The sequence below is a fragment of the Xiphophorus couchianus genome, chromosome 14 (genome assembly GCF_001444195.1).
Source record: "Xiphophorus couchianus chromosome 14, X_couchianus-1.0, whole genome shotgun sequence".
NCBI classification, from domain to species: Eukaryota; Metazoa; Chordata; class Actinopteri; order Cyprinodontiformes; family Poeciliidae; genus Xiphophorus; species Xiphophorus couchianus.
This window is the reverse complement of record NC_040241.1, coordinates 3,186,324-3,195,964: the sequence shown is the minus strand read 5'-3', so window position 1 is coordinate 3,195,964 and position 9,641 is coordinate 3,186,324. Positions and strand designations below refer to the sequence as shown.

Sequence of the window (9,641 nt, the reverse complement as noted above, 5' to 3'; positions counted from 1 at the left end):
CTAGAACAGGCACTGAAGAGGCATCACAAGTGATTTTTCTCTTTTTTTTTTTGAGTAACAATTGGTCAAAGCAGTAAGTGAAGGTCACTAAAAGACATTTCCAGAATTAGAAATGAGTTGTGTGTGTGTTGACTTGAATCCAGGCGTGTGGAGCGAACAGAGGTCATCATATGACCAGGAGTGATGGTCATATTGTGTCTTATAAAGAAAACGTCTCATCCCATCTGGTCTGGGACTGTGGTAGTGCTGACATTTCCTAATATTCACATAACTACAGTCAGAAGAAAAAAATGTCTGAATCTGAAAGACAACAGTGTGTGTGTGTGTGTGTGTGTGTGTGAAGTCATTTAAGATTTCAGTGTAAATAAGAATGAAAAAGATTAAAGAGTAAACTCATATCTAAGCCTTTGTAAAACCTTTTCATAATTTCTTCTGCTCCACATTTTCAGATTAGAAGAGATGATTTTACAGCGTGTCATAATATTTTTATATAATTGTAAATTGAGTTTAGGCCGGGATTCGAAACAAGGACCTTCTCTTGCTGCAAGGCAACATTGCTACCAACTACTGCCCCTTGCAGCCATGCCAGTAAATCTGTCACACGTTAGTAAAAACACTAGTCAGGTACAAATTTCTAAACTTGCAAGAGAAATAAATAAAAGTAATTTAAATAAAGTCGTTTTGCAGTTTTACTTACACGTATCAGAATGTGAGATTAACAGGAGGAAATCATTTCAACCATCAAAAATTCTAAAACAAATGTTTCTCTACTCAGCGAAGACATGGCGCTGATCTGAGCTCTGAAGAAACTACAGAACCTGCTGGTCATTCACTGGTCAGCACTGAGACAAACTACAGACTCACTTCCTACAGACTCCATTCAAAAATGTGCATTTTTCTAATGCAAACCTCATTAAAACACTAAATGGAATTCAAACACAAATGGGAGATGCTGATCTGAATTCAAGTGGTTCTACGTCTAACAACATGAAATGCTCTGCAGTGTAAACAGTTTATAGCTTAGATAAGCGCCATGCCTTACAAAGCCTATAATGGTACAAACATGGAATTTGCTATGTTTATATATTAGTACACTATATGTGGATGAAAGGACAGCTGAAATGTCTGACTGACTCAGTGACTGACTGGTTCCTAAACTGCATTCTCATCACAAGGTGGTCCAGACTTTGGTTGTTCCAAAAGCGTCTGTTGTGCTGCAAAAAGAAAAGTAAATTGAAAAAATTTTCAGTCATACACAAATCATAAATTCATAAAAGACAAAAAAAACCCCACATAAAACAATAAAGTGGTTTCAAAGTGGAGCAATCCTTAGTAGTCTCCACAAACTTTGATGACATCAACTCTTCAGGGTTGAAGACATCAACACTTCTAGTGTGTGTATGAATGATATGAATGATTATGAATGATAATAACAAGTATTGGAAATGAGGTAGATGAAGTACCTTGAGGTTCGGTTGCCACCACTCCCTCTGGGATTTCAGCCTTATTAATGTCAACATTCATGCTCTCTGTAAAAAGAGAGATTCTTAGAAACACATTTGTTACCTTGTCATAACTGCCTACAAATAAAAACCAACAGCTTGGTGTGAAAACTTTAGATAAAAGAGGAAAGGTCATGATAGCTTGGCAGTATTTCAGATATTTAAGACAAAAAAAAACCCTCAATAATTATCGATATCTAGTGATATGAAACTCTCATATCGTGATACGTTTTTCACCCAGTCCTAATTTGAATGCTATTTGAATCCAAGCAATCCATACAAAATGTTTACTTATTAATTCATTTGTCTTCTTGGTAGAATTTCTTTTTAAAATTGTTAAACAATTAGTAACCTAATTAGTTTCAAATTTTAAATTAGTAAAAGCTGACGGAGCGTTTTTTTGTTTTTAGGAATTTACAGTTTCTACTTCATTGATTTTTTTTTCTTTTGAAAGACAGATGAAATCAGATTATACTCAGGTCAGTTATATTTTTTTACACAACTAAAATATAAGTTCACCACTTTTTTTCAGGCCTGAAAATCACATTCTCCACACAGAGGCTTAAGTTTATGACGCAGTAACTTGCGATTCCAACCTGCTCACAGCTTAGGATGACTTTAGTGAGGAACCTTACGTTGTATGCTGAAGCACAATTTCTTCTTCTGGTAGCTTATGTAGCTGGTGATGGCCCCCACCAGCGCCATGCCGACGGCACTGACAATTCCTGCAATGGTGCCGACCTCTGCAGTGACCTCTGTGAACACACCCGCATACACAGGCAGAAAAAGGATGAAGCTCTGCGAGCCATCCATTTGTAGGACAAAAACATCAGACAATAAAACCTCACCACTGCTTTCATCATGGGAACTCTGGCTGGCGTCTCCTTTTTTATAGCCTCCTGAGGAAACAGAGGTCAAATAGAATCAGATTTTTTCTTTAAAAAAACACAACTATTAACTTTAGACTGATTTTCAGTAAAGGGAATAAAATCGAACCTTTTCCTTTGTCGGGTTTGTAGGTGTTATCGTTGCTCACACCTTCCAGATCACTGTCAGAAAATCCTCCTGAGAAAAAAACAACGCTGCAGGTAAAGACTCACCGCGCTGCTTAGAGGCAATAAATCTGATGATTCACTGCATCAACTGTTCCGCTGTGACCTGCAGGGGACAGTGGCTGCCAGCTCCTAACCCTGTTTCCAAACACCCTGAGCTCAGAGGAGGTGTCCCTTAAAGGGACAGTACACCATCATTTGAGTTGGTTCCTACAGGAACGGGGCTCCTCCGCAGATTTTAGTGGATTTTTGTGAGTTTTGTAGTTTGCAACTGTCCACAAAGTTTTCATGGCTGTCGCACATTTTCACAGCAGGTAAAATGTTTGTGTAAATTTACGCCATGTTCATTTTTATACATGCCGACTTGTGTGTAAAATATGGTGAAGGCATTCTCTCCACATGAGGCCCCTGGTGTTTCTGTTGATGACAGGAGTCAGACTGGTGCTGAGTCCGTGATTAAACTGATTCAAGGATTTTGCTACACAAACATTTTGTGGGACTTACAGTTTGGGAGTCAAAACCCAAAACACGTTGACCTTCATAATTGCGCCACCTACTGATCAAATTTGCCCCCCAAAAGTTTAGCTTCATCTTCACAATTTTGTATATGATCTGTGCTTTCCCTGACTAAATCTGTTCTATTTCACAAAGGTCAAATGTCAGCCATATTTGATGCTGCAAGTGTCATCAAATATACAAACATTGATATCTTAAATGCATGGTACTTAAATAATTAATTACTCACACTTACTGCATTTCAAGCTGTTCTACATGGTATATACATACAGGGATATTGCAGTAACTATAAATTTGCAAAGTACTTGCACTACAAGCTGACATCATGCAGACAGAACTGAAATAGAAATAAAAAATTGTTTAGTACATTACTGATTGCCGTGTTTTTTTGTCTCTTCTCTTTTTGTGGATCTTTGTCAAATCACTTGGGTTTAAAAATCATTTATAATCATCAATAATCATTTATAAATTCTACCTCCTGGCTTCTGGTTTTTATCCAAAGCATCTGCCAGATCAAAATCTTGTCCATCTGTAAAGATTAAAAGAACAATTATAAACACCGTCTGTTTTTAGATTATATCACCAACAGGAAACCAAGACACTGAATATTTTTTCACCTACTCGAACACTTATATTTATATCTGAAAGCTCTTCATCTAATAGTAATAATAATAATAATTTCTAAAAAGTTCTTTCTAGATCTAAAGCAGAAGCAACAAACCTGGTAAAGTTGTTTAACTCACTTGACTTGGGTTTCGTCTTCCTTGATACTTCAGTACTTGTAGGGAGCTTTGGTCTGACCTTTACTGGGACTTTGGTGGTTGTAGTTCTTACTGTAGCTAGTAAGAAAAAAACAAAACAAATCAATGACACAGTAACTGGTAAATGATGGAGGATATTTGTCTTCAACTTCAGCAGACTTTGACTTTCACTCCAGGTTTACCAGTCCGCCTGCACTTTGTGTCCATGTCCAGGGACTTCTCCAACATGTTGGTTTAGATTCTGTCATCATCCAGGCTGTGACAGTCCTAAGTGCTTCAGTTGAAGGCAACTGGGCTATTTTTGTTTCCTCAAGACCTCACGTCTAAAGCAGTCCTTCAGTTCTTGACAGGGTTGGGAGTAAGGAACTTATTTATATGTGGTAGTCAGAACAATCAAACTAATGGGACCATTAACATCACTAATGGGATGATGAGTCACTAGATCCATTCAACTCGATGTTTGCTTGACAATCCAAATATGTCCTTAAATGATGCCATGTGAATTGTTTTGATCATATATCTGGAGTATGAGTTAGAAAGATGAAATCTCAAGCCCTCTTCTATATTTCATATTGATTTTTCATTTTCAACACAGTTGGCTTTTTCAGATTCACCTGTCCAAAATGTTCCACACATTCATGTAGCTGCTCTTTAGTTTCTCCAGTGTAGAAGTCTAAACATTCAGACTGCATGCACCCTACGAATGAGCTTGTGTTTGGATATTTTATGGAATCAGTCTCTGCCTGGGATTATTGTTGAGTTTAAATATACACCAGAATATCATCCTCATCTCAGATGCTCCAGACACATATGAGATGAAAATGTTCCTACAGTTATTTTCTTCTTTAGAGGACTGAATTATGTATAGTTCATAAATTTACATACCCTGGTGGAATAGTCATTTGTTAAGAGAATATGAATGTCATATATTACCAAACAATAAACCATTTAATTCTTTTTTAGGATTAAATGCATCTATAAGGAAACATTAGGTCAGTTTTGTTCCTCCGACCACTAACAATAAGTGAAAAACAGTTTTTGTGTTATCATGTATACTCTCAAGAAAATGGCAAAAAATATATATATTTTATAGGTTCTATAAACTCAACTGTATGTTCCTGAAATCCCAGCTGCCTTAACAGAAACCCAGGGAATCCTCAATTTGAAGTAATGACCAACACTTTTAGTGTGTGGTGAGCAAATTGCCTCATTTTTCACTCCAGTGTGATTGTTCTGAATACAACTTATTATATTATAAGCTTGTTGCTTCCAATCATTTTCAGAACTGAAATAACCTTTTTGAACGTAAAACATCTTGACGAAACAGAACAGCTTCAGCACAATGATTCATCTTCTACACACCTGCCTCACATTTTATTTTAAATCAAGTAAAAAAAATATTTCCGGGAAGACCATACTCCATCTCAAAGTGAATATTTGACTTTAAAGTGAATTTAAATGACACATTTAAGAGAGTCAAACAAAAGTCATGCAACACATTTCTTACCTTGTTCTATTCCTCGAGTTGGTGCTTCTGGCTTTGGTCTAACAGAAGCTGCTGTTAGGATGAGAGGACAGGCTTTATGCAGACTGTGGCTGTGTTGTTAGAGATTAAGCTGAAGCAGATGTTTAACCTGCACAGAGTAACATGAAGGCTAACTGGCTCGTATCAACAAAATTACAAAAGTCAGAAAAAAAGACCACAATTGGAACTACAGTATATCCACCATCTATCCAGAAATCTCCGTTTGAGATCACAGTAAAGTATTTTTGAATTTGAATTTAATTGAAAAGTCTCTCAGGAGCAGTAAATTAAATGTTGTACATTGATTGTGCTGTTGTGCCCAAGCAAAATGCTATGCAATCAAATCAAACTTAACAAAGCAGGGCCTGGGCCTCGGATTAGCAGACTGGCCCATCAGGAAGAGTGATCCATGGAGTTGGAAGGAAAGACCAGACGTGGCTCCTTCTTCACTTTCATTTAATCCATTTTCTTATTTTATTTCATTAACTCCATACTAAAAATGAATAGTTAATGTAACAACTAAAAGAAATCATAAAAAAGGAAGCATGAATTTATAATTGCTGCCCCCTAGTTACATAAAAATAAAATATACCATGAGTTCTATTCAACTCATGGTACTATCACAAACATATTTCATATTTATACACAAAAAAATACACCCAAAAAATAAATACACAAAACAGCCAGTCAACGCCTTATCATCATAGCAACTTTCTAATTTCTTTTAAATATAGAAAAAGGTTTAGATTGCTCTATCTCACTGTCAAGATTATTAAATAAAAAGAGGCAAGTTTTTGGAGCATCTGCGGCTGAGCGATCAGCCTTTGATAGAATCTCTTTCCGTACTTGAAACAGGTTGACACAGGCAACCAACGGGCTCTGGGGCCCCCCTCTGTTGGCTTGACCTGCAATGTACGATGGGTCCGGTCGAGGATTGGTTAGCATCAAGGCTAAGCAAATACTGAAGCAGTACAGATAAACTCTTCTAATCCCTCCGATACACCCACCAGCTGTTTATTATTTAATATCAAGCGATCTTCCAAGTCTTCTTGGGTAACGTGTCCAGTAAAACATCTAATGAGTTAACTGAGGGCTCCAGGGCAGCAAGCCTCCCATCCTGGTCGTTAGGAGCATCCTCCAAATCATGGCATGGTGTGGAACAAGGCAACTTGCACAAATGGCATGAAGGTCATAGGTCATGCTGGTCTGGCAGGTCAAGCAGAGGGAGATTGTAGACGTCTTGCTCATTATTCATTCTTGTTCTTATGATCAGATGTTTTGATTTGCTGAAGAAAACTGGGAGCCGATTGTCCAGTTTCACCATAATTTGGACAGACTCAGATGGACATAACAGGTGGTGCCACATAACAGGTGTAAGTGTAGCACATGGTGCTACTCTTACACCTGATATGTGGGTGTAGCAGGTGTAGTTGTAGCACATAACCATCTGTTATGTGGGCCTACTGGCCCACATAACAGATGGGCCAGTACTAGGTTTTCAGTTCTGCACTGCACACAAAGTGGGTAACCCACTAGGGACAGCCTTAAAGGGCAAAGCCTGCGCAAAATAGAACTACTTTACTGTGAAAAGCAAACAAAGATAATGCCAACATAAAGCAAGTCTTACTTTACCAATTCATAAAAATAAATAAACATGGTCAAGAGTCTACTTACATGGCTTAACGCTCTCATCATCCAAAGCATCAGCCAGATTGAAGTCGAACTGAGACAGGACTTTAGTACAGAGGACACGAAAGAGAAAAACAGAAATTACACGTCTGTCTATGTTGTCCCAGATGACTGTTCACACTGAACACAACTCTGCTCAGGGGAGGTCATCCTTCATTTGAGGGGATGCTACAACTACAGGGAGTAGTGGTCTGCTAAAGGGAATCCCCTTCAATCAAGTCAAGGCGTTGACTAGATTACAATAGCTTTGAGTCTTTCACTCTGTTTCACGGTCTGAATGGCTTTGGAGTAAAACCGACTGAGAGTAAAAAGATACAAGAGGTTTGAGTTGCTGTTCATCTGTTCTGCATTATCTTACCTTTGTTGTAGCACACTGCAGTCACTGTAATTTCTCATAACTCCATAAATGACAAAATTGGATTAATTACCGCATTTTGTGAATATACGTCACAATATTCACAACAAACATCGGTCACCAAATAGGACAAAATATTTCATGAAGTATTTAACAAACTATACTCCTACTGCAACAACTATGTAAAATTAAATTGATTGTCCAATATAAAGGAAAATGGAGTTTGTTGCTCTCTGGCCTCTTGCCTTGAGCACTGAGTTTGTGAGGGGCGTTTTGCTGACTTTTCCTCTATCAAACCTGTTGCTAACTATTTGCGTTTCCCATTTAGTGTAACTATTAATGTTGACGAGATCTTCTCCAAACTGACAACCTTTTTCAGTCTGGAAAGCTCTGCTGTTGAAAACGAGGAGCTAACGTTCACAAATGACATTGTAATAGAAATCCAGTCCAACATCTGGTAAGAGGTCTGGAGTGTCGTTGTAGGAAAAAATGTCCCAACTTCAGAAGATGAGCTGAGGGGGCCCAATTGGTTCTTCCTATTAGTCTGCATTCTCTCACATTTAGATCATTAAACCAAATTTCAGATCAACCAATAACTGATTGACACCTGTAACCAGCTCCTGCTGGTGAGAAAACTAGCAATCCTCCCAGTGTCAAAAGGCTATCACTTTAATATGTCTGCTATAACTGATGTGTATTCGAATATACAAAGTCAAGTCAATAGTTTCATTTAAAATGATATATATATATATATACTGCTCAAAAAAATAAAGGGAACACTTTAAGTGTTAAACACCTGTTTAAGTGTTCCCTTTATTTTTTTGAGCAGTGTATATATATATATATATATATATATATATATATATACATACATATACAGTATATATATATATATATATATAATTTTAGATTTTTGTGTCAGTTCTCAGCCGACTGGTGAGAAAAAATAGAAGCAATTGGTCTGTAAAAGGTCGGACATCCCTCCTTTATCTTCCTCAGGGTGGATAAAGAGGATGAGGATGGTGAGGGTCTGCACTGACTGCTATTCTGCTCTGTCAGCAGCCTTCTCTTTATTTGCATAAACCGAAGGTTTAATACCAAGTTGTTATAATAAATTAAATATCCTACAAGTCTCGGGTCTATTAGGGTTTGCTGAAAAAATGAAAACAATCAAATGGATGATAGCAAGCGGAGCTTTTCAACCTCGTGCGTTTCTGAGGCGCATCACTGTACCTCGTGCGGCGGTCAACCTCACCAACCTGCTACGGCACAAAGAGGGCCGACGCCGCAGCTGCATTCAGATGTGACCGCGGGTTCTCACCTCCGAGCGGCAGCAGGAGCGCCAGGACACACAGAGTCCACGCAGAGCGAAAGGTCGGCATGACTCGCAGACTTCAGTTCAGCTGCGATAACGGTATTTTCTTCGCTTTAAAATAAAGCCGAATAGGCAGGAACCTCTGAGTGCGGCACTCAGTGACACTCCCACATTGGGCCACTTCCTACTACCTTTCAAAATAAAAACCGAAGAATAATTGGTAACAATGCAAAACCTACAGAAAATAAAGAGAGAATGGCCGCCATAGTATGCTTTTTGCAAACGCTAAGGAAATTTTTTACTAGAAAGCAAAAAAGGACAAATTTCTTTGGAAGCCCGTTTCTGTCACTGTGGTTAAAAAAAATCCCATTGTATTGAGATACTCATTACGCATTATCTCATTGTAATACCTCAATATAACAAGATGCCTCTCTTTTCATAAAAAAAATCCTTTAACTGTTTACAGTACAAAAAGGTAAAGCAAAGCAGAACCTGTTTATGAAAATACTATTTCACTGGCAATCTCCTCAGCTCAAACCCACTATGAGAAGTCCTCCTGTCTCTTTAAACACCAAACTGGGTATATATGAAAATTAAATTAAAAGATTATTTACATAAAATTGTAACCATATGAGTTTCAAAATACCATTCATAATTTCAAAGTATATTATTTTTCTTCCACCTACCACACATGTTGTCAGGGTTAACCAGGCAATCTTTTCACATATAATGATTTTTATTCCTCCTAATAAAATTACAATTTAATTTATTAACATCCTTAATGACCTTGGTCGATGCAGAAAGAAAATAGGCCGTGAAGACAAATCTGGAGAGACTCTAATATCCTAACAAAAACTGAGCTGTCTGTCTATTTAGAATCAACTTACATTTGTCATTCGTTCCAAGCATTCTTCTTTGTTATCACC

General features: G+C 37.7%; 1 protein-coding gene across 2 annotated transcripts; it reads right to left on the bottom strand.

The window, feature by feature from the left end:
- Nucleotides 1-41: 41 nt before the first annotated feature.
- Nucleotides 42-8,911, bottom strand: cd99l2 (CD99 molecule-like 2). 2 transcript variants are annotated; one of them, XM_028037761.1, is made up of 10 exons: nucleotides 8,722-8,911; nucleotides 7,031-7,090; nucleotides 5,339-5,386; nucleotides 3,814-3,909; nucleotides 3,546-3,599; nucleotides 2,499-2,567; nucleotides 2,351-2,401; nucleotides 2,138-2,257; nucleotides 1,464-1,529; nucleotides 42-1,214 (listed from the first exon to the last, which is right to left on the bottom strand). In XM_028037761.1, the coding sequence occupies exons 1-10, from the start codon at nucleotides 8,780-8,782 to the stop codon at nucleotides 1,153-1,155; spliced, it is 687 nt and encodes a 228-aa protein (XP_027893562.1). In that variant the 5' UTR covers nucleotides 8,783-8,911; the 3' UTR covers nucleotides 42-1,152. The 2 variants fall into 2 exon arrangements, with proteins under 2 accessions (XP_027893562.1, XP_027893561.1); XM_028037760.1 differs by having other exon boundaries at nucleotides 5,339-5,389; nucleotides 8,722-8,910.
- Between the last annotated feature and the right edge of the window lie 730 nt (nucleotides 8,912-9,641).